This window comes from Nerophis lumbriciformis, linkage group LG32 (genome assembly GCF_033978685.3).
Source record: "Nerophis lumbriciformis linkage group LG32, RoL_Nlum_v2.1, whole genome shotgun sequence".
NCBI classification, from domain to species: domain Eukaryota; kingdom Metazoa; phylum Chordata; class Actinopteri; order Syngnathiformes; family Syngnathidae; genus Nerophis; species Nerophis lumbriciformis.
The window spans coordinates 12,032,249-12,058,032 of NC_084579.2; the positions used below are offsets into that span (position 1 = coordinate 12,032,249).

The 25,784-nt window shown below is 39.3% G+C and overlaps 1 protein-coding gene and 1 non-coding gene across 2 annotated transcripts in view; both read left to right on the forward strand.

Annotated features, from left to right (window-relative positions):
* The window catches only part of ddx54 (DEAD (Asp-Glu-Ala-Asp) box polypeptide 54), a 26,040-nt gene continuing 256 nt past the window's right edge, over positions 1 to 25,784 (forward strand). Inside the window, exons 1-20 of the mRNA XM_061927276.1 lie at positions 1 to 256; positions 2,779 to 2,905; positions 3,028 to 3,098; positions 3,166 to 3,354; positions 3,432 to 3,481; positions 3,560 to 3,601; positions 8,742 to 8,837; positions 8,910 to 9,031; positions 9,106 to 9,167; positions 9,235 to 9,366; positions 9,434 to 9,644; positions 12,195 to 12,326; positions 12,392 to 12,613; positions 12,683 to 12,756; positions 12,830 to 13,027; positions 17,527 to 17,675; positions 17,756 to 17,869; positions 17,945 to 18,055; positions 18,502 to 18,596; positions 25,598 to 25,784. The exon at positions 25,598 to 25,784 is cut by the window's right edge and continues 256 nt beyond it. Of these exons, the coding sequence (XP_061783260.1) occupies positions 149 to 256; positions 2,779 to 2,905; positions 3,028 to 3,098; positions 3,166 to 3,354; positions 3,432 to 3,481; positions 3,560 to 3,601; positions 8,742 to 8,837; positions 8,910 to 9,031; positions 9,106 to 9,167; positions 9,235 to 9,366; positions 9,434 to 9,644; positions 12,195 to 12,326; positions 12,392 to 12,613; positions 12,683 to 12,756; positions 12,830 to 13,027; positions 17,527 to 17,675; positions 17,756 to 17,869; positions 17,945 to 18,055; positions 18,502 to 18,596; positions 25,598 to 25,784 (2,492 nt within the window). The 5' untranslated portion in view covers positions 1 to 148. The remainder of the gene's footprint in view (positions 257 to 2,778; positions 2,906 to 3,027; positions 3,099 to 3,165; positions 3,355 to 3,431; positions 3,482 to 3,559; positions 3,602 to 8,741; positions 8,838 to 8,909; positions 9,032 to 9,105; positions 9,168 to 9,234; positions 9,367 to 9,433; positions 9,645 to 12,194; positions 12,327 to 12,391; positions 12,614 to 12,682; positions 12,757 to 12,829; positions 13,028 to 17,526; positions 17,676 to 17,755; positions 17,870 to 17,944; positions 18,056 to 18,501; positions 18,597 to 25,597) is intronic.
* Positions 348 to 419, forward strand: trnac-gca (transfer RNA cysteine (anticodon GCA)). The gene has a single exon. It is a non-coding gene; the product is annotated as a tRNA-Cys (tRNA).

Here is a 25,784-nt window from a genome sequence, read left to right on the forward strand (position 1 = left end):
AGAAGAAGAAGCTCACACGTGTTTACAACATGTCTGCCTGACTCGACTCGACTTTGTGCTCCTCTGACGAACATGAACTCTTACAACTAGATATTTTGTTTATTAACTCGTCACCTAAAAACTTCCGAGGAACAACTTAAACGTCAGTATGGCGCAGAGGAAGAAGAGGCTGACGAAAAAGAAGAGAAGAGAGCCGGAGGTGGATTCTGACGGTGGCGAATTCGAAGTGGCTGCTGAAATAAAAAACGATGATTCCGTAAGTGTTCGACCATCGAAACAAGAAAATATGTTTTTCACATCATGCATATACTGTTCTTCACATATATATTGGATGGTTGTAAGTATCAGGGGGTATAGCTCAGTGGTAGAGCATTTGACTGCAGATCAAGAGGTCCCCGGTTCAAATCCGGATGCCCCCTTAATTTTCCAACTCTTTCTTTGTTCAATTTGACTACTAAACTACTAGAATCAATCACTAAGGTACTCTAATTTAGTATTAAACCTTAACAGATAATACAAATTGCAGTTAGTAATGTTTACATTTGTGCCGTTTTACTTCCGTTATGTTAAAAGCACCGAATAAGCATCGAAACAAAGCATATATGTCATACAATAATAAACAATACTTATATACTTAAAAAACAAAACGTTTTGATGGTCATATGTTTTATTTCTTATCTTGTATTTCAGAGATGTTTGGCATGTACAAGAAAAGTGTATTTCCATACGAACACAGAGAGTTTCAAAAACACATATTTGGGGTTAAAACAATCTCCATCCACACAAGTGTAGTTTCAAAACTGTTTATGTCTACACACACACACACACACACACACACACACACACACACACACACACACACACACACTTGCTGTCATGCACATTTTGTCCAATCAGAAGCCTGGAAAAAGCAGCAATATCTGACTTGGTGGCATTACACCTCCTATTATGTTTATTTTGATCAACTTTAGATGTATAATGACATGTACATTATCTTTAAAGGGGAACATTATCACAATTTCAGAAGGGTTAAAACCATTAAAAATCAGTTCCAAGTGGCTTATTTTATTTTTCGAAGTTTTTTTCAAAATTTTACCCATCACGCAATATCCCTAAAAAAGCTTCAAAGTGCCTGATTTTAACCATCGTTATATACACCCGTCCATTTTCCTGTGACGTCACACAGTGATGCCAATACAAACAAGCATGGCGGATAGAACAGCAAGTTATAGCGACATTAGCTCGGATTCAAACTCGGATTTCAGCGGCTTAAGCGATTCAACAGATTACGCATGTATTGAAACGGATGGTTGTAGTGTGGAGGCAGGTAGCGAAAACGAAATTGAAGAAGAAACTGAAGCTATTGAGCCATATCGGTTTAAACCGTATGCAAGCAAAACCGACGAAAACGACACGACAGCCAGCGACACGGGAGAAAGCGAGGATGAATTCGGCGATCGCCTTCTAACCAACGATTGGTGTGTGTTTGTTTGGCATTAAAGGAAACTAACAACTATGAATTAGGTTTACAGCATATGAAATACATTGGGCAACAACATGCACTTTGAGAGTGCAGACAGCCCAGTTTTCATCAATTAATATATTCTGTAGACATACCCTCATCCGCTCTCTTTTCCTGAAAGCTGATTTGTCCAGTCCAGTTGGAAATGCATCTGCTTTGAGTGTCGCAAGATATCCACACATTCTTGCCATCTCTTTCGTAGCATAGCTTTCGTCGGTAAAGTGTGCAGAACAAACGTCCAATTTCTTGCCACTTTCGCATCTTTGGGCCACTGGTGCAACTTGAATCCGTCCATGTTCGTGTTGTTACACCCTCCGACAACACACCGACGAGGCATGATGTCTCCAAGGTACGGAAAACAGTCGAAAAAACAGAAAATAACAGAGCTGATTTGACTCGGTGTTTGAGAAAATGGCGGATTGCTTCCCGATGTGACGTCATGTTGTGACGTCATCGCTCCGAGAGCGAATAATAGAAAGGCGTTTAATTCGCCAAAATTCACCCATTTAGAGTTAGGAAATCGGTTAAAAAAATATATGGTCTTTTTTCTGCAACATCAAGGTATATATTGACGCTTACATAGGTCTGGTGATAATGTTCCCCTTTAAAACCAGCCTGCACGTACACAGAGTCCTGGGAACATTATTAAAGAGCGAATGCACGCCTGTGCTGCTGAAATCCAACACTCGTAGAATTATAACGTGTTCAGCAACATGGTGATGTATTACATGTGCAGTCAAGTGTACGTTATTTCTAAAATCAGCACACACTAACGAGGCAAGGAAACCATATTACATGTTTAAGGGAATTATAAAGTATTTAATCATCGACATAGTGATATGGTACATGTGTAATGAAGTGTATATTGTAGGGGTGTAACGGTACATAACAATTTTGGTTCGGTACGTACCTCGGTTTAGAGGTCACAGTTCGGTTCATTTCCGGTACTGTAAGAAAACAACTAAATATGTATTATATATTTTTTGGTTATTTATTTACCAAATTTGTAAACAATGGCTTTATCCTTTTAACATTGGGAACACCATAATAATTCTGCCCACGTTAATCAACATTAAACTGCCTCAAGTTGATGCTCAGATTAAATAGAATGACAAAACTTTTCTTCTACATATAAAAAGTGCAACATAAAACAGTTTCAAGTCAACCTATCATGCTTAATTTATTACAGCCCCACTATTTGAGAAGCGCTGCTCAAATTGATCTTATTATGAAAGTGTTATTAATATCTATTACAGCCAAGGAGGAAACTGTTGCAGTTCCCTGCCGCGTCTGACTGCTTGTCGGATGTGGAGCCTGACACCAGGGAGCTTGTCCGAGCCCAGAACAAGAAGAAGAAGAAGTCTGGAGGGTTTCAATCCATGGGTGAGAGACACTATAACAAATCACTATCTCCTTTTTTAAGTCAAATATTTCGCATTAGCAACATACCAAAATACTTCTAATCGGATTTCCACAACAACCATTGTTTTGCTGTGTCTGGTTAGGACTCTGTTACCCGGTATTCAAAGGAGTCATGAAGAAGGGGTACAAAGTCCCAACCCCAATCCAAAGAAAGGTAAGACTAACCACCTCCACTATCTTTTAACAACCCAGTATATTTTCTAACCGCCTCCATATTGCAGACTATCCCAGTTATTTTGGACGGCAAGGATATCGTAGCCATGGCTCGGACAGGCAGCGGAAAGACGGCCGCGTTCCTGGTGCCCATGTTTGAGAAGCTGAAGGCGCCGCAAGCCCAGATGGGCGCCAGGGCTCTCATCCTTACCCCCACCAGAGAGCTGGCCTTACAGACCATGAAGTTCACAAAGGAGGTACACGATATAATAAGGGGGCGGTTACATTACTCCGCATAAGAAAAGACCTAAAGCGCCCTTATTTGTTGTTGTAGTTGGGTAAGTTCACCCGCTTGAAGACGGCCTTGGTCCTTGGTGGAGACAGGTGTGTTAGTTTTGTTGTTCAGCGTCGACATTTGCGGTTGTTGTTGTCCTCCTAACTGGATTTCTGTGTCCTCTCCAGAATGGAGGATCAGTTTGCTGCACTGCACGAAAACCCTGACATGTGAGTAAGACACACGTTTATCTGAGTTGGCAAAATATTTTTTTATAGCCTTAACAGATATAGAGCTTTTTCTCTAGTCACTTTACATAGTGAAACCCATTATCTACATCTTTAAAGGCCTACTGAAATGCGATTTTCTTATTTAAACGGGGATAGCAGGTCCATTCTATGTGTTATACTTGATCATTTCGCGATATTGTCATATTTTTGCTGAAAGGATTTAGTAGAGAACATCGACGATAAAATTCACAACTTTTGGTCGCTGATAAAAAAGCCTTGCTTGTAGCGGAAGTAGCAGACGAGTAGCGTGACATCACAGGTTGTGGAGCTCCTCACATCTGCACATTGTTTACAATCATGGCCACCAGCAGCGAGAGCGATTGGGACCGAGGAAGCGACGATTTCCCCATTAATTTGAGCGAGGATGAAAGATTTGTGGATGAGGAAAGTGAGAGTGAAGGACTAGAGGGCAGTGGGAGCGATTCAGATAGGGAAGATGCTGTGAGAGGCGGGTGGGACCTGATATTCAGCTGGGAATGACTAAAACAGTAAATAAACACAAGACATATATATACTCTATTAGCCACAACACAACCAGGCTTATATTTAATATGCCACAAATTAATCCCGCATACCAAACACCTCCCCCCTCCCGTCCATATAACCCGCCAATACAACTCAAACACCTGCACAACACACTCAATCCCACAGCCCAAAGTACCGTTCACCTCCCCAAAGTTCATACAGCACATATATTTCCCCAAAGTTATGTACGTGACATGCACATAGCGGCACGCACGTACGGGCAAGCGATCAAATGTTTGGAAGCCGCAGCTGCATGCGTACTCACGGTACCGCGTCTGCGTATCCAACTCAAAGTCCTGGTAAGAGTCTCTGTTGTCCCAGTTCTCCACAGGCCAATGGTAAAGCTTGACTGTCATCTTCCGGGAATGTAAACAATGAAACACCGGCTGTGTTTGTGTTGTTGCTGCAGTCGGCCGCAATACACCGCTTCCCACCTACAGCTTTCTTCTTTGCTGTCTCCATTGTTCATTGAACAAATTGCAAAAGATTCACCAACACAGATGTCCAGAATACTGTGGAATTTTGCGATGAAAACAGACGATTTAATAGCTGGCCACCATGCTGTCCCAAAATGTCCTCTACAATCTGACGTCACGCGCTGACGTCATCATACCGAGACGTTTTCAGCAGGATATTCCGCACAAAATTTAAAATTGCACTTTAGTAAGCTAACCCGGCCGTATTGGCATGTGTTGCAATGTTAAGATTTCATCATTGATATATAAACTATCAGACTGCGTGGTCGGTACTAGTGGGTTTCAGTAGGCCTTTAAGCTACATTGAAACCAGTGGAGGTGTAAATGGGAGCAGGTGGGTAGAGTTGTCTTGCCCAAGGACACAACAACAGTGACTAGGATGGCGGAAGCGGGAATCCTCTACCAACCGAGCCACCCCCCCCCCAAAAAAACCCCCCATATTATAGTATTTGTCAGCTGAATATTATCAGCGGTCCCACAATCTAGTCCAAATTCTTATCTTTAATACTGGAATTGAATTTAAAACTACTATTAGTAAGCCTTATTGGGAATATTCTGTTTTGTGTTCTGTAGCTTTAATCCTAATGAGCCGTTTATCCACTTTTTTCCTTATACTCTGTAACTTTGCACCTGTTCAAATAAATAGATGCTGTATATCCCATAAAACAATGTAACATTAAGGGGACAAGAGGACACAAACTTTAGCAACACTTGCATAGCCATGTGAGCTACATGCTAACATCGCAATTAATTAAACATACTCAAATTTGTGTATTAGGATGTGTAGTGAAGCCTGCGTCTTTTTTCTTCTTTTTTTAGAAAGATTTTTCCATTCCCTGTTGTCCCCGTAAACAGGGTCCTCCACCTCAGGGAGGCTCAGAGGCGGTATCGTCTCCATGAGGAAGTCTATGATTTTTCTAAATTTCAAAAGCGACCATTTAAGTGCCTCTTTGCTAGAAAGTAGGGATGTAACGACATCAACATTTCACAGTACGATATCGTCACGGTATTGAGGTATTAGTTTGAAGAATGATGATCCTTACGAGGTTCACTGGCAATTTAACTTTTAATAATGTAAATACGCAGGATAAAAAAAACGACACTGATTTGATACGTCACTTTCCACAGCATTATTGCTTGCATTTTTGAAAGCAAAATACCGTAATATTCACAATACCATTACACCCGTACCAGAAAGTAAGACAGATGATAGGTTTTTCTCATGTTTGGTGCTCATTAACAGGCTCTGGGAAGAATTAATCTTCTGCCATTCAAAAGTCACTTTTGCATAATATTTACGATAACATTTTCTTCTACGGTAACAATTAGACATTCTGCGTATTAATTCCTAGACTTCTGCAAGGCTCAAAATTCAGGTCAAAACTCACATTTGTTTCACTTGAAGTGTAGAGAGTGAATTATACTTTGCAAGTATGGTCTTTATTTGCACTAGGAGTGAGCCGATACTAATAATAATCTGATACAATATCTGCAAGAATCATAGAACATGCTTTTATTTTGTAGTGTGAACTTTTAGAGACGGTTTAATGAAGTGAAATTACTCAGAGAAATATGGTAGGTATAATAAACACTAACTTTATGACAGATGTATTCTTTTGAAGTGAAGTGTTAATTTGTGTTTTGGCGACACTTAGTGGTCACAATAATTAATTAAATAAAGGATGTGACGCAGTACGTCAAATGATGCGGACGGAAATGTTACTGGATACTTTCTGATACGCTTCCCGTTTTGGAGACTTTGTATGAGTACCGTATTTTCCGCACCATAAGGCGCCCTGGGTTATAAGCCGCGCCTTCAATGAACGGCATATTTCAAAACTTTGTCCACCTATAAGCCGCCCCGTGTTGTAAGCCGCATCTAACTGCTCTAAAGGAATGTCAAAAAAACAGTCAGATAGGTCAGTCAAACTTTAATAATATATTAAAAACCAGCGTTCTAACAACTCTGTTCACTCCCAAAATGTACGCAAATGTGCAATCACAAACATACGTATATCAACATGGACAGAGCTGCGTGAAAAAAGCCACCCGGCCTCTTCGCGTAAACTTAAACTTACCTTAACCACTCGCTCATCTTTTCTTCATCCATCCCTTCGAGTTAGCTTTTATGATGACGCCGGCTGGAAAGGTCTCTTTTGGCAAGGTCTTCCTTTTGAATATCACCATGGGTGGAAGTTTCTGGCCATTAGCATGGCAAGCTAGAACCACAGTGAAGGATGACTTCTCATTCCCTGTGGTGCGAATATTCACCGTACGTGCTCCCGTTGTATCCACAGTGCGGTTCACAGGAATATCAGTTGCTGTGAAATAGTAATCCGTGTGCGGATGGAGAGATTGCGTCTTTTCATGAACCGGATCCTTGTCGCTAAGTAGGAGCCATTTTGTGGTCTTTACAGATGTAAACACACAAAGGAAATGAAACGTACGGTGATATCCGCGTGCTTTTTCTTCTTCTACGCGGGCGGGTGGTTGCTTACAGTAGAAGAAGAAGCGCTTCCTGTTCTATGGGGGCGGGTGCTTACCTTGGCGGTTGCTTGCGTAGAAGAAGAAGCGCTTCCTGTTCTACCGGGAAAAAAGATGGCGGCTGTTTACCGAAGTTGCGAGACCGAAACTTTATGAAAATGAATCTTAATATTTATCCATATATAAAGCGCACCGGGTTATAAGGCGCACTGTCAGCTTTTGAGAAAATTTGTGGTTTTTAGGTGCGCCTTATAGTGCGGAAAATACGGTAAGTACCGTATTTTTCGGAGTATACCGGTAAGTCGCACCAGAGTATAAGTCGCACCTGCCGAAAATGCATAATAAAGATGGAAAAAAACATATATAAGTTGCACTGGAGCCCGGCCAAACTATGAAAAAAACTGCGACTTATAGTCGGAAAAATACGGTAATATGCAACTATATTTATTTTATTCTTATTTATATTGACAAGCATCATGTTTTATACTGCCAACTTGTACAATTCAGGACACTTTATTACAGGGGTCGGCAACCCAAAATGTTGAAAGAGCCATATTGGACCAAAAATACAAAAACAAATCTGTCTGGAGCCGCAAAAAATTAAAAGCCATATTACAAACAGATAGTGAGTCATGAGATATACATTGAATTAACAGGACTTAAAGGAAACTAAATGAGCTCAAATATAGCTACAAATGAGGCATAATGATGCAATTAGCTAGCCTAAATAGCATGTTAGCATCGATTAGCTTGCAGTCATGCAGTGACCAAATATGTCTGATTAGCACTCCACACACGTTAATAACATCAACAAAACTCACCTTTCATGCACAACCTTAAAAGTTTGGTGGACAAAATGAGACAGAAAAAGAAGTGGCATAAAACACGTCCTAGAACGTCGGAAAAAGTTATACACGTAAACAAACTACGGTGAGTTCAAGGACTGCCAAAATTAGTAGGACAAAACGGTGCTCACCAAATACTCGAATCAGTGAAGCATGTTTAATACAAACAGTGTGCTTTGTAACAATTGGGGAGGTTTGTGTCATGTTTGTCCTACAGAAACCATATTAAAACAAAAAATATATTTTTTTCCCCTCATCTTTTTCCATTTTTCATACATTTTTGAAAAAGCTCCAGAGAGCCACTAGGGCGGCGCTAAAGAGCCGCATGCGGCTCTAGAGCCGCGGGTTGCCGACCCCTGCTTTATTACATGTCTAGCTTGTGTGCCTCGCTGTTGTGTAGCTGCTAGCGCCTATAGTCTACTATGTGTACATTTTTGTAAATGACTTCACTAAAATACAAGGTAGAAGAACACCAACCTTTTGTGCTTATTGGAGGACTTTTTAAATGTTAATTGGCTGTCCAGTTTTGCACGAGTAAATATACTGCAGGACTGCTTGTATCGAAGATTTTAGATACAAGCCGATATCATCCAATGCTTGTTTTTTTTGCTGAGATCTGACCGATATCTGATCTAGGCACTTCTATTTTGCACACTTCATTGTTAAGAGGACACCGAAACTTTGAAGACAGAAATTGATGTAAAACATGTTTTACTGAACATACTGATGGTTTGTCTGTCCCTTCATTAGAATCATTGGTACTCCGGGTCGTCTCATGCACGTCGTCCAGGAAATGAACCTCAAGCTGCAAAACGTGGAGTACGTGGTGTTTGACGAGGCGGACAGGTAAATCAAAGTGTTCCTTTCTTTTCAAACCGCGTCGTCGCACTTGTGTGGTAACGTGACTTATCGGTTCAGGTTGTTCGAAATGGGCTTTGCCGAGCAGCTCCAGGAGATCATCCGCAGGCTTCCTGACACTAGACAGACTCTGCTGTTCTCCGCCACTCTGCCCAAAATGCTGGTGGAGTTTGCGAGAGCTGGTGAGATTTAGTACTGCATGTACTGGCTGCTAGTTGAATGGATGGGATATAATGTATGTGTTCTTATTGACTAGGGCTGACTGAACCTGTACTCATTCGTTTGAACGTGGACTCCAAGCTCAGTGATCAGATCAAGGTGAAACTTGGAGAAACTACAGTTTTTAGTGATTGATTATAACAACAACATTCTTGTGGTCCCTCAGCTGTCCTTCTTCAATCTACGAGTGGACGACAAGCCGGCCTTACTCCTCCACCTCCTGAGAAATGTCGTGAAACCTCAGGAGCAGACGATTGTCTTCGCAGCCACTAAACATCACGTGGAGTACCTCAAGGAGGTAAGACACGACCGCCTAGCTTCTCCAAGTCTTTGACTACATTTCTAACGCTGACTGTGATCCGCAGCTGTGTACGTTAGAAGGCGTGGAATGCGCGTACATATACAGCGCCCTCGATCAGACGGCCAGAAAGATCAACATCGGGAAGTTTGTCCACCGCAAAGCCATGGTGCTCATCGTGACGGATGTCGCCGCTCGCGGTATAGACATCCCCATGCTGGACAACGTTATCAACTACAACTTTCCCTCCAAGTCGAAGCTCTTCTTGCACAGAGTTGGTGAGTCCGTCATAACAAACAGACCTCAATCAAGACTTGATCACACGCTTACCTGTGAAGTCAATTAGCGAAAGGCTCCTATTTATGTTTTTAAATTGCACTTTCATCGATAGTTTTGTTCTAAACAAAAAGGTGCAGCAAATTACAACCTAATAAGATGAGATTTGTCAGATATAAGCATCTAAACATATTCAATTAGATTTTTTTATTGATATTTAAATTGCTGCATTTACAGAAGCTGGGTCAGATGTGGATTTTTGTGTTTTTTGACAACGCGAATAGGATTAAATGAGATGTAAAAAGAAATTCATATTTTACCATTACTTTTTATAACTACCGTATTTTTCGGAGTATAAGTCGCACCGGAGTATAAGTCGCACCGGCCGAAAATGCATAATAAAGAAGGAAAAAAACACATATAAGTCGCACTTTTTGGGGAAAGTTATTTGATAAAACCCAACACCAAGAATAGACATTTGAAAGGCAATTTAAAATAAATAAAGAATAGTGAACAACAGGCTGAATAAGTGTCCGTTATATGAGGCATAAATAACCAACTGAGAACGTGCCTGGTATGTTAACGTAACATTGTGGTAAGAGTCATTCAAATAACTATAACATATAGAACATGCTATACGTTTACCAAACAATCTGTCACTCCTAATCGCTAAATCCCATGAAATCTTATACGTCTAGTCTCTTACGTGAATGAGCTAAATAATATTATTTGATATTTTACGGTAATGTGTTAATAATTTCACACATAAGTCGCTCCTGAGTATAAGTCGCACCCCCGGCCAAACTATGAGAAAAACTGCGACTTATAGTCCGAAAAATACGGTATTAGAAACAGGATCTCATGTTCCATGTCATTCATTGTTTTTACAATTTAACAGGATTTGTTCCACCCTTATAAACAAACAAACTTTTTCAATTGGAATTTAGTAAATAGGAGCTTAAATACCTTTTTAAAATTATTATGACTAATGGAACATTCGGTCATTTAGATTCATCATTATAAGAATTTGTTTAATCATTATAAACAGGGATTTGTTCCTATTAAAAATAATTGAATTAGATTTTCCCAATATAGATTGTAGGATTTTGCTTAAATGTGTTTTTTAAATTAAGATTAAAAAGAACATTCAGTCATTTAGATTCATCATCATTATTAACAGGGTTTTCCCTCTTAGAAATAATTACATGGGATTTTTCCATTATAGATGGTAGGATTTAAAAAAAAAAAAGAAGTTTAAATATGTTATCTAGATTGTTATGATTAATAGAACATTCAGTTATTAATATGTCAATTGTCTTGTCAATTCAAAATACTGATTTTCCCAAATTCATTCAAAAGGATATATATTTTTGTGTACTTTTAACATTTAATAGGACTTTTCTGCACCATATTACAAATAGGATTTCATCATTCATGTTCCAATTATCTTTTTAATTTTAGTATGATTTTTTCCCCTCCATTTTTTCCCGTTAATGTCTCTGTTATCTACACTTTATTAGTATTTCCTTTAAAAAAAAAAATTTTTTTTTTTTTTTTTGTCCTGTCCAGCTTCTCAGGTAAATCATATAGTTGATGTAGATGCCCATGTCGGCTGTTCAGATTTACTTTACAAAAGAGAAGCGTAGGATACTTCTCTTGTTGCCTTATTTGTATTTGACTTTATTAAATGTATTTATATTATCAATTAGTGCAGCCGGGCCGGAGCAGGAGGAGATAGAAAGAGAGAAAAAAAGAAGACAGAGGGGGAAATTGTGGGGACAAGAGGGGGATTAGACAGAGAGACAAAAACAACAACAGCAAACAACAACAATAGAGCAACATCAGCAAATATGACATGTACAAATATGATGGTAAAAGTAATAGCAAATAAGCAGTTAGCGAAAATAAAAAATAATACAGAAATGACAATGAGCATTATTACACTACAAATAGAGCAATTCAAATACCAATAGAAATAGCGCTATTGATAATGAACAATACCAATACTTTACCTTTATTATCAACAATACAGTTGTTCAAATGCAACAATACATATACGTAATGATAACTTGTTCATGTTCCAATTATCTTTTTAATTTTAGTATGATTTTTTTCCCCTCCATTTTTTCCCGTTAATGTCTCTGTTATCTACACTTTATTAGTATTTCCTTTAAATATTTTTAATATTTGATATGACTCAACACCCTTTTTCACTGTTATAATTTACATGGGACTTCTTTAGTTGTCATCAATTTGTCTACCGTATTTTTCGGAGTATAAGTCGCACCGGAGTATAAGTCGCACCTGCCCAAAATGCATAATAAAAAAGGAAAAAAACATATATAAGTCGCACTGGACCCCGGCCAAACTATGAAAAAAACTGCGACTTATAGTCCGAAAAATACGGTAATTATTTTCAGCATTTTTTCCCCATTATAATCAGTAGAAATGTTTTCTCTTTGTTCCTCTTATCTATAAAGTGTAATAGTCTTTCATTGACAATTATGGTTGTTTACTATCTTGCATCTGTAGTCATATTGAAATATCCTCAGGGCGCGTGGGTCGAGCGGGACGCAGCGGCACAACCTACAGTATGGTTTGTCCCGACGAGATGCCTTTGGTGTACGACCTGCATCTCTTCCTCGGGAGGCCGGTTCAGTTCGCCACATCGGAGCACACCCCAGGTAAGACATTTCATCAGGTAATAAAAGTCGATGATGTTTACAGCCTCTCATGTGCTTGTCTGCAGATACAGATGGCGTGTTTGGCCGCGTCCCTCAGAGCATGCTGGACGACCAAAGCAGCAACCTGATTGCGGCGCACAGCGAGTCCCTGGAACTGCAAAACTTGCACCGGATCTCTGAGAACGCCTACAAGCAGTACCTCAAGTCTCGACCTAACCCCTCTGCAGAGTCCATCAGACGAGTGAAAAACATGAATCTGTCTTGCATGGCCGTCCATCCCTTGCTGGGTTTGTTTGCAATATGAGGACAGATGGGGATTGTTCTCAAACACAAGTTTGTAACGGCTTGTTTTGTAGGTTCTGCTTTGGAGAAAACTGAACTGGAGCGCCTTCAGATAGTCGACGCCATCAAGGGCTACAAATCCAAAGCAGTGAGTCTGGATTCTCTACGACGTTTTACCTGCCAGTCTGTGACGTAACTTAAAATATTTCTTCCTCTTGCAGACCATCTTTGAAATCAACTCCACCTGCAAGACGTCTGCCAGCGAGGTGATGAGAAACAAACGCTCCAAAGACTCCAAGCGGGTGGACAAATTTAGCAGGGACAGAGAAAGTCTGGCTGTAGAAGGAAGCCTTCCTCGGACCGGCAATATTTCAGGTGATGAAGAGGCTGATGGAACAGGCGACGATGATGCCCTACAGGTAAGATTGCACCTTTTAGAATTAAAGGGGAACATTATCACAATTTCAGAATGGTTAAAACCATTAAAAATCAGTTCCCAGTGGCTTATTATACTTTTCAAAATTTTACCCATCACGCAATATCCCTAAAAAAAGCTTCAAAGTGCCTGATTTTAACCAGCGTTATAAACACCCGTCCATTTTCCTGTGACGTCACATAGTGAAGCCAACACAAACAAACATGGCGGAAAGAACAGCAAGCTATAGCGACATTAGCTCGGATTCAGACTCGGATTTCAGCGGCTTAAGCGATTCAACAGATTACGAATGTATAGAAACGGATGGTTGTAGTGTGGAGGCAGGTAGCGAAAACGAAATTGAAGAAGAAACTGAAGCTATTGAGCCATATCGGTTTGAACCGTATGCAAGCGAAACCGACGAAAACGACACGACAGCCAGCGACACGGGAGAAAGCGAGGACGAATTCGGCGATCGCCTTCTAACCAATGATTGGTATGTGTTTGTTTGGCATTAAAGGAAACTAACAACTATGAACTAGGTTTACAGCATATGAAATACATTTGGCAACAACATGACAGCCCAATTTTCATCAATTAATATATTCTGTAGACATACCCTCATCCGCGCTCTTTTCCTGAAAGCTGATCTGTCCAGTTTTGGAGTTGATGTTAGCAGGCCAGGGAAGCTAAGGTCGATATTCTTCTTTTGATCATCTTCGGTGGCATAAGGGACGGTGTGAGCCAAGACATCCAGTGGGTTTAGCTCGCTTGTCTGCGGCAACAAACTGCCGCCATTGCTTGCCGTGCTACCGAGGTCCTTTGTCCCTGAATTGCTCACACACTCCGGCAGATTCAATGGGGGTCTGGCGGCAGATTTCTTTGACTTTATCGTTGGAATTGCATCTGCTTTGAGTGTCGCAGGATATCCACACATTCTTGCCATCTCTGTCGTAGCATAGCTTTCGTCGGTAAAGTGTGCGGAACAAACGTCCAATTTCTTGCCACTTTCGCATCTTTGGGCCACTGGTGCAACTTGAATCTGTCCCTGTTCGTGTTGTTACACCCTCCGACAACACACCGACGAGGCATGATGTCTCCAAGGTACGGAAAACAGTCGAAAAAACAGAAAATAACAGAGCTGATTTGACTCGGTGTTTGAGAAAATGGCGGATTGCTTCCCGATGTGACGTCACAACGTGACGTCATCACTCCGAGAACGAACATTAGAAAGGCGTTTAATTCGCCAAAATTCACTCATTTAGAGTTCGGATATCGGTTAAAAAAATATATGGTCTTTTTTCTGCAACATCAAGGTATATATTGACGCTTACATAGGTCTGGTGATAATGTTCCCCTTTAAAAGTCAAAGAGATTAAAAAAACAAACATGTTGTATCAATCAGTACATTTGAATATTTTTGATACATTTTTGTATCAATTTCAAATTGAAGAGGAAAAAAACGTAATACTGTCAAATTATTATTTTTTAAATCAGGTTAATCACACTTTCTAATTTGGATTAATCATGATTAATCACAGGTTATTATGCGATTGCATTGTTTAAATTAACCTAAAAAAGACCCCAATAAGTGAAGTGAATTGGTTTAAATGTGACTTACTGTAGTGTATTTTTCGGACTATAAGGCGCACTTAAAAGCCCTTCATTTTCTCAAAAATCGACAGTGCGCCTTATAACCTAATGTACGGAATAATTCTGGTTTTCTTACCAACCTTGCAGCTATTTTATTTGGTACATGGTGCAATGATAAATATGACCAGTAGATGGCAGTCACACGTAAGAGATACATGTAGACTGCAAGATGGTGTCAGTAAACAAGGCCAAAACTTTAAATATCCCATTGAGAATATAGAACATTACACACAGCGCTCAAAAATCTGTCAAATGTTTTAGTACGACTTTGGTTAGGTATGAACCCGTACCGCTTGATGGATTGTCAACATATGAGTATTATTATGGTGTGTGTACAATGACCGCAAAATAGCACCCATTAGCAGACATATTATCTGGCGTTTTGTTTCGCAATATTATGCAAAACCAACTTTTCTTGCCTTCTGGTACCTACTGATGTGTATTTGGGATCTGCATAAGTCCTCAAATTTTGCGCCTGTTCGTCATTGTAGCCCGTGCCGACACCGTAGTTGATAAGCTTCTTCTTTTTCTCTATCTTTTCGTTAGGGGGTATTCAGCTGTTGCCATTTCTAATGTAAAGTAGCGTAAAGTTCTAACTTGTAGCTGTCGTTGGACTCGCTATGAAAGCTCTAAAAACCACTGGTGTAGAGAGAGTACATAGTTCACCCACAGAATTTCAGTTATCAAAGAGTTCCGGTCGGACGGTTTTTCACGGGACACAGTGTTTTAGTTATCATTTCCTTTTGTAATTGAGCTACTCTGTCAAACAATTTCCCCTGGAGATCAATACAGTTGTTCTAAGTCTAAAGGCTCCACTTCTCCAAATGCTAGGTTGATGCAAATTTACATTGAATTTGCCATAGACATGCTATTGATTAGCACTAGCCATTTTATATGGTGGTTTCAACACCTCTAAATTTCGGAATGACAACTACAACTAAGAGGTATGTTACAATTGAACAGCCGGTGTGTTGTTAGTACAATACTTACAGTATAAACAGTTTGTAGGGCTCAATAACTAGACTAGATTCAGCTTAATGACAAAGACTACTCCCTGATTAGGCAACACACCGTAGCCTATACTCTATTGCCATCTAACGTCTTGGAACTGCAACTGCATGCAATGTCTACTAAATAATACTTGCAAATGAGACTCAAAAATGTAATAAGAAAACAATATATAACAACTGGACAGCACATATGTCATGGTTAAAAGGTAAATAATTAGTGTTTTTTCAAATTGATATTTATTAACACATAAGCACACACTTAAGTACCGAAAATTAGTACCGTTGAGTACAGGTATCGATTTCCAGGTATGGGGAATCGGTACCGTATAGATCAGGGGTGTCAAACTGAAATACAGAGTGGGCCAAAATGTAAAACTGAACAAAGCCGCGGGCCAAGGTTGAACAAATTAACTTTTAACGAGCTATCATCACGTCTGCTTTTCATCCATTCTAACATCGTTCAGACCCAGTCACAAGATATGTGCGGCTTCTGTACGCACACACAAGCGAATGCAACGCATACTTCATCAACAGCGATACAGGTTACACTGAGGGTGCCAGTATAAAAAACGCTAACACTGTTAGAAATATACGCCACACTGTGAATCCACCCCCCCCCCCCCCCCACACACACACACACCTTGTAGTGTCCCGGAAGAGTTAGTCCTGCAAAGGATTCTGGTTTGGTGTGGATTCACAGTGTGGCGTATATTTCTAACAGTGTTAAAGTTTTTTATTCGGCTACCCTCAGTGTAACCTGTATCGCTGTGTGCGTGCAGAAGCCGCACATGTTATGTGACTGGGCCAGCACTCGTTTGGCTGGCGTTTGGAAGACTCCCGGGAGGATCGGCGGGCCAGCTTTAGCGTTAATTTGATATCGCCTCAAGGGCCAAGTGCCCGCGGGCCAGAGTTTGACACCCATGGTATAGATTCAAATGTGAAAGGCACCCATTGATAACTACAATAAGGTGACAGTTGAACATGAAGCTGTATACAAACAAAGGTACCAGCCAGAAAGTTAGCACAGCCTGTCGCTCAGAGCTCAGTGCTGTACGGTGCGACAAATTTACTCGCAAATGCAAGTAAAAATAGACCGTGCGACTTGGAGAAAAAAAACATGTCGCACATGTGCGAATAGGGATTTCAATTATTTCATCGCATTTTGCGCCTAAAAAACATCCATATTTGATCAAACGAGAGTAAAATGTTTGACCACTTGTATAGCATGTTTGAAATAAATTCACTTTTCCACCATTTGTGGCAGTAATGACAATATCAAACAGAAGAAGTCTGGAGCAAAAGTCATGACTAAAGTGCAAAAATTATGATTAAAGCGGTAAAGCTGTATTTTTATTTGCGCTTGAATTTTATTGACCGTTTATTTAATAAACATGTTGATTATTATTTTAGTTTATTTATTTTAGCACAACAATTGTATGTAAATATATTTTTAATCAGTTATTTATGAGTCCCTTCTTATGCAGTATATATGATTGTTTATTTTTCTAATCAGCCTGACCTAAGCCCAAAGTTTATGTGTTAAATAAATATTTATGTTTGTGATTAACACATTGTTTCATATCATTTGACAAGGTTGTAAACTGTTAAGAAGGTTAGATAAAATATTGAATATGATTAAAATCAAGAGTAAAATTACCAATTCAGTGTAAATATTTGAGTGGGCACCTGGCCCCTTTGTAGTGGAAAAGTTGGGCCCTGAGGTCTAAAGGGTCAAGAAAATCCCTGCTGTAGGGTTAAGTGTACATACGTTGATTTTGTGATTATAAGTTTAAAAAAAATCAATATTTTCAGGTTTAAAGGACTTTTTCTGACTTTCCAGGAGGTCTTCTCAGAGGTGGTTGGTGGAAAGAGGAAAGGCCATCAGGACGGAGGAGAAGAGCACCCAAAGAACAAGCGAGGCAGGCAGACGGGTAAAGACGAGGAGTACTACATTCCCCACAGACCTAAAGACTTTAACTCAGAAAGAGGGTGAGACTATACGCATATACTTTATGTCAAATGCATGTCATCCTGTCATTCAAGTGATTCACACCTTTATGTTGTCTCAGTTTAAGTCTGGGAGGAGAAGGCAGCGCGTTTGAAAATCAAGCTTCCTCCGCTGTCCTGGACCTCATGGGAGACGAGGGAGACAAACTAAACCAGCACAAGAAAATCATGAAATGGTATCATCCATAACACGGAATTTTTTTATGTTGTCATGTACTTTTCTTTTTTTTTTAACATTGTAACATCTGCAGGGACCGAAAGAGGAAACGCTTTGTGACTGATATGGGAAAGGGGGACCAGAAGAAGAAGATAAAACTGGACGGCGGTCCAGTCATCGGCAACAAGAAGAACAAAAAGAACTTGTATCCTTTCAATTATTTAATGTTTCAAAGGAGAGCACACTTAAAATACTACATTTTGTTTACAAAGTGCATTTGGCAGCCTGAGAAGCTAACTTCTTGTCCAACAGATGGACTCATGATAAGTTATGGTTATGGTGTAAGTTTATATCGAACATGAATACAATTACAATATGATTCATCACGTTTCCAGTTTCTCATTGTAACATGTCCGAAAGGGAGAAGGAAGAAGCAGAGCTTATTTAATCCTACCCCCCTTTTTTCTTTTCCTTTTTAGCAATTTTTAACACATTTGTTTGTACTCAATCTATAACACCAAATGCACGGTAGTCTTGTCAAGCTAAAGGAAATAGCACACATAACAGGAAGTAGTAACCTACCAAAACAAAACAAATATCAGCGTGAAGATTGCATGAGTAGAAATGTTCTGCTCCTTAATCACATCTCAGTTACGAGGAATGGAAGAAGAAGTACAAGATTGATGACGTAGGGTCACACTCCGACGGAGAAGGAGGAGGTGGAGGCGTGAGGAAGCCTGCAAGAGGTATACGATTATAAACAATATATATTAAAAACATAATAATTTAGCAACTTTTTTCTTAAAAAGGATTCTGACTTCAAAATGTAAAATTAAATGTCTTTATTACTACAAAAAAATTTCATAAAGTGGAGAAGAAAATGACATTCTGACTTAAAATTTAACATTTTTAATTAGTAAAATATAACAATAAAATACATGCAATTTATTGTAAGCAAAATTATTTTTTATTTTTAAAAACTGACTTTATTTTCTTTAACATTGTGGTTTTATTCTGGTAATTTAGTTTTCTTTCATAACACTGTGACCCAAGTAATCATTTCCAAAAAGAAAGCCTAGCTTTCTTTTTTCTTATATTACATATTATATGTTAAATATGTTTCTACGTTTGTATATTGTACGGTAATCATTTCAGTGTTTCCCTCAGATTGCCACTATACACATGGCGGTGGGGGCGTGGTCAATATGACATCTTCATATACATGACATGATCATTTGGATTAGCAATGATGTTTTATGTATATTTAAAAACAAATAATAGTGTTATTAATAATACCATTAATAATATTAACATTGGCATTTTTTTTTTATTATATCAGAATCACAATCAGCTTTAACACAATGAATTCGACTTGGTAGACAGTGCTCTCTTTGTTCAATGCAGTTTCAATTGTTGCTTATTGTAAAAAGTAACTCAGGCTATACTTTATTCTGCCCTCCCTGAATGTTGCAATTTTAGTTTGCCAAATATGTAAACAGTCCTTTGATCTGATGTGAAAAAATAACTACCATATTTTTCGGACTATAAATCGCTCCGGAATATACGTCGCACCGGCCGGAAATGCACAATAAAGAAGGAAAAAAACATATATACGTCGCACTTTTGGGGGAAATTTATTTGATAAAACCCAACACCAAGAATAGACATTTGAAAGGCAATTTAAGATAAATAAAGAGTATTGAACAACAGGCTGAATAAGTGTACGTTATATGACGCACAAATAACCAACTGAGAACGTGCCTGGTATGTTAACCAACACATCATGGCAAGAGTCATTCAAATAACTATAACATATAGAACATGCTATACGTTTACCAAACAATCTGTCACTCCCGATCGCTAAATCCCATGAAATCTTCCTCCTCGGTGTCGCTCCTGGTATGCCCCGCTAGCGTCCATTCTTTCTGCTGCTCGATAGCCGTTTTCTGGTGCATATTTCACTACGTCCAGCTTGTAATCTGCAGTATATGATTTCCTTTTCGGTGCCATTTTAGTTCAGTCCTTCTCAGTTTTTATAAGTTACCGCGATTGTTGATGTGATCCATTTTAATAGCTCCGGCAGTAGCGTATAGCATATAGCAGTTAGCATTCCAAAACCCACAATGCACTTCTGCCATGACCCGCCCCCGCCGTATTGTTATTGGTTGGCGTGTGAGTGACGATTGCTGACGTGTGTGTGACGATTGCGGACATTTGCTTCGTCGCTCACGCGAATGAGCTAAATAATATTATTTGATATTTTACGGTAATATGTTAATAATTTCACACATAAGTCGCTCCGGAGTATACGTCGCACCCACGGCCAAACTATGAAATAAAACGTCGACTTATAGTCCGAAAAATACGGTAAGTGTTTTGTTGATATTATTCACAATTAAGTAACCTTAAAACTAACCACACCAAAGAAAGTATATAGTACACACATGATATGTGATATGTGGATGTGGAATAAACTGAATAAAAAGCAATAGAGTTACGCAGGATGATGGTTGAGCACTAATGCCACTAGCTTAATGCTAACGTACAATGGACTATCTCAAAGACAAGCTAACTCAAATTAGCATGGCCAATTGCAGGGCGCAGATAGACAATCATTTGCACTAACGTTCATATTTATGTATAATTTGCTGTCTCAAATGAAGCTTACGTACATATTTTTGGAATGTGCGAGGAAACTGTAGTGCTTGAAGAAAACCCACACACTCCAAATGGAGGTTCTAAGACGTACACGGCGTAAAGTTTGACGTTATTGTCGGCAGTAATGTCAAAAGATTTAGGGTAGTTTGCACTGGTTTGAACAAGAAATGCATTAGTTACCGTATTTTTTGGACTATAAGTCGCAGTTTTTTTCATAGTTTGGCCGGGGGGTGCGACTTCTACTCAGGAGCGACTTATGTGTGAAATTATTAACACATTACCGTAAAATATCAAATAATATTATTTAGCTCATTCGCGTAAGAGACTAAACGTATAAGATTTCATGGGATTTAGCGATTAGGAGTGACAGATAGTTTGGTAAACGTATAGCATGTTCTATATGTTATAGTTATTTGAATGACTCTTACCATAATATGTTACGTTAACATACCAGGCACGTTCTCAGTTGGTTATTTATGCCTCATATAACGTACACTTATTCAGCCTGTTGTTCACTATTCTTTATTTATTTTAAATTGCCTTTCAAATGTCTATTCTTGGTGTTGGGTTTTATCAAATAAATTTCCCCCAAATATGCGACTTATACTCCAGTGCGACTTATACATGTTTTTTTCCTTCTTTATTATGCATTTTCGGCTGGTGCGACTATACTCCGAAAAATACGGTAGCTTAAAATACCCTTTCTCTTCAATTTTCTCTCCTTACTTTTGCTGGGTGTCGACCAGTTGCTGACGCCCCGCTGACAGGCGATTTAGATGCACATTGTTGTTTTTTAAAGTAATGCAATGAGGTACGTTTTATGATATTTAAGCTGTTTTTCCAAACTCACTATAACTAATAGTACGTAAACAATATACTTTAGATAGGGGGTGTCAAACTCATTTTAGCTCAGGGGCCGCATGGAGGAAAATCTGTGCACACGCGGGGCCGGACTATTAAAATCATGGCATTAAAACTAAAAAATATAGACAACTTCAGATTGTTTTCTTTGTCTTACTTTGGCCAAAAATAGAACAAACACATTCTGAAAATATTACAATAAAAATATAGAAAAAAGTACAGGCAGTGGTAAAGTTTATATCCAAGAAGGAAAGAAGGAAGTGAATGAATGTTTATAACTGAATACATTTACATATGCATAAAAATGTGTTTTATTTTGTATAATTTTTTTAATGAATTAAGTAATGTTTATGACAACCTTTTTCCAAAACACAATATAGAATGTGAGGTATAACAGGATAATGCATACATTTATCATTTGTTTTCAAAACGCTTACAAAAAAGTGGCACCCCAAAAATTTACTGTGTGACAACATTTTTATGACTTGATGGGGTCTCTGGCATAGACATCTTATAAGTAGACGCAGCATCGAGCGCTACTGCCTACTGGCACTGACGAGACGCGGGGCCACCATCTTGGAGTGGTGATCCGCTCCACTCAGTGCAATTCATTTGGCAGGAGCAATGAACTGTCAGCGCATTTCAGCGCATTTCATTCATCTTACCTCACTGAATACCACTGATTTTCACGTGTTTTTTTGTCATACGTTTAGCTATGATAAAGGACACATGTTTTGGTGTGTTTTATTATTCATAGTTTGCTTAACAGTAATATAATATTCTTATACGCTATAAGTGACCAGACGTCCGAGATCAAAACTGAGAATACAATCCCAGAGAAGGGTCTACTATTTTTAAGTTGAAGAAACAATATGATTAGGTTATATATACATGCGTATATCCTACATAAACAATGGATGAAAACATTACCGTATTTTCCGCACTATAAGGCGCACCGGATTATTAGCCGCACCTTCAATGAATGGCATATTTCATAACTTTGTCCACCAATAAGCCGCCCCGGACTATAAGCCGCGCCTACGCTGCGCTAAAGGGAATGTCAAAAAAACAGTCAGATAGGTCAGTCAAACTTTAATAATATATTAAAAACCAGCGTTCTAACAACTCTGTTCACTCCCAAAATGTACGCAAATGTGCAATCACAAACATAGTAAAATTCAAAATAGTGCAGAGCAATAGCAACATAATGTTGCTCGAACGTTAATGTCACAACACACAAAATAAACATAGCGCTCACTTTCTGAAGTTATTCTTCATTCGTAAATCCTTCGTCTTCGGTGTCCGAAGTGAAAAGTTGGGCAAATTTACGATCCACTGGCAGATGTTGGCGTCGTCTGGCGCTGCCTCCTCGTCTTAGTGAAGGTGTGTTCGCCTTCTGTCATCCATTGTTCCCACGCAGTTAGCAGTCTAGCTTCGAATGCCCTGTTGACACCAATATCTAGCGGCTGGAGGTCTTTTGTCAATCCACCCGGAATGACGGCGAGTATTGAATTAAGCGCGTAAGCGTGTCTCTCAATGTGCTGTTATGAGCTAGCAAATATAACAACTACACTACCCAGCATGCAACGATAGTTACGAGCATGCGCGGTAGCCCTGAGAAGCGTTGTTGTATGCTGGGAGTTAGAATGTGGTTATGAGCACGCTGTGAGTAAACGTTGAGAACTCAGTTAACACGCCTCGTCTGCATTATTTATAATTAGACAACACACTTAATAGGAGCCATTTTGGGGTCTTTACATAAACACACAAATGGAAATGAAACGTCACACATCCCAGCATGCACCGCGCGCTTCTTCGTCATCCACTGTTCCCACGCAGCTAGCAGTCTAGCTTCGAATGCCCTGTTGACACCAATATCTAGCGGCTGGAGGTCTTTTGTCAATCCACCCGGAATGACGGCGAGTATTGAATTAAGCGCGTAAGCGTGTCTCTTAATGTGCTGTTATGAGCTAGCAAATATAACAACTACACTACCCAGCATGCAACGATAGTTACGAGCATGCGCGGTAGCCCTGAGAAGCGTTGTTGTATGCTGGGAGTTAGAATGTGGTTATGAGCACGCTGTGAGTAAACGTTGAGAACTCAGTTAACACGCCTCGTCTGCATTATTTATAATTAGACAGACAACACACTTAATAGGAGCCATTTTGGGGTCTTTACATAAACACACAAATGGAAATGAAACGTCACATATCCCAGCATGCACCGCGCGCTTCTTCTACGGGGAAAAAAGATGGCGGCTGTTTACCGTAGTTGCGAGACCTAAACTTTATGAAAATGAATCTTAATATTTATCCATATATAAAGCGCACCGGGTTATAAGGCGCACTGTCAGCTTTTGAGAAAATTTGTGGTTTTTAGGTGCGCCTTATAGTGCGGAAAATACGGTAGATATCTATATATCTTAGGGACCTATGGACTGTATCGCTGTTGCTGCAGCAGCAGAGAGTTTATTCTGTCTTGACACTTTGTATTGATATTTTGTATTACATTCTTCCCTTAAATGATCAAGTTTACAGTGATTGTTTTATATGCATTTTTTATGTATGTCGCTTTGGATAAAAGCATCTGCCAAATACTTAAACATATATAAACACCTGAATGTCTTTATATCAGCTAAAACCACCAATCTGTTTCACTGGATTCAGAATAAAACCAAATTCTATTTTACAATCTTTATCTTCATCATTTATTTCAACTTTATGTTATTCAAGTATAACATTTTTTAATTCAATTACTTTAATTGACAAGCAATTCTATTATGGTCATACTCTTCTTTGCTAGCGGCTACGATTTCAGTACTATTGAAGATCTTTGCTCCTTCTCAACTCTGTGGTAATATTATTTTCACAAATTACAACCAATAGTACGTTAATATTAAATCTTACTTGTGAAAAGTAATCCCCCCATTCCTATTTTCAACAGTCCGCTCATTTAACGCTGAACACCCTCTTTGTTTTCCACCTGTCAGCTGTCAGTTAGGCTGCTCGCCGGCTCCTCATCACCACTTCAGGATGGTGGCAGAATTTCTCGTGTCACAGCAGCCAATGCTGCGTCTACTCATAAGATGTCTATGGTCTCTGGGACCCCATTTTGAAAATTCCTAGCACCAACACTGATGGAGTATTGGTGCGTGCAAAACAGCAGCAGGTGGCTGTGGCCTGCGGGCCGGTTCTAATACTAATCAAATATCATCCCGGGGGCCTTAGATATTTCATTCGGCCCGCGGGCCTTGACTTTGACGCATAGGCTTTAGATCAGTGGTTCTTAACCTGGATTCAATCGAACCCTAGGGGTTCGGTGAGTCGGGTTCGGCGGAGGTCAAAACACACCCGACTCATCGTGTAAATACAAACTTCTCCCTATCGGCGTATTACGGATACGGCAACATTTGACTGATTTGCAGGTGTGTAATTTGTTGTGAGTTTATGCACTGTGTTGGTTTTGTTGTTTGAACAAGGTGATGTTCATGCACGGTTCATTTTGTGCACCAGTAAAAAAAAACATGGTAACACTTTAGTATGGGGAACATATTCACCATTAATTAGTTGCTTATTAACATGCAAATTAGTAACATATTGGCTCTTAACTAGTCATTATTAAGTACTTATTAATGCCTTATTCGGCATGGCCTTATTATAACCCTAACCCTCTAACCCTGACCCGAACCCTAGCCAAATAACTCTAAATTAAGGCTTTGTTATTTAGAATATGTTCCCCATACTAAAGTGTTACCAAAAACATATAACTTTGTCTTGAATTTGAAAAAAAAAAAACAACATTTTATTTTTCATTAATATATATATATATATATATATATATATATATATATATATATATATATATATATATATATATATATATATATATGAATGCGCATATGAAACTGGTGGGGTTCGCTACCTCCAACAAGGTTAAGAACCACTGCTTTAGATGGTATATCCATTCATACAATATATCACTTAATTTTGTTTTCATGCTAAAAAAATTAAATAAAATATTTTGAAGGTGTGCCGACAGTAATTTAGCCACGATGTAGGGGAAACCCTGCATTCAGACTTTGTCCTCATATTTGTATGAGTTTAATCTTGTGTTTTTTTTTTACAGATTTTGTTGTAAGTGAAGCATTTTAAGCCGATGCCGAAGTTATTAGTGTTCACATAGTTCACGGTGCAAAGATGAAACAGCAACATTTTTTGTTTTCCAGGCCGTGGTCGCCAGCGCCCCCAAGGCCCCAAGTCCCCAGGACCGCAGCGCACGTCCGGTGGCCGGATAGTGCGCTCCGAGCTGAAGTCCAGCCAGCAAATCCTGAAGGAGCGCAAGAAGCAACAGAAGCAACAGTTCCTGCAGAGCGGAGGCCTGAAGAACATGCGCAAAACGAACAAAAAATGGGT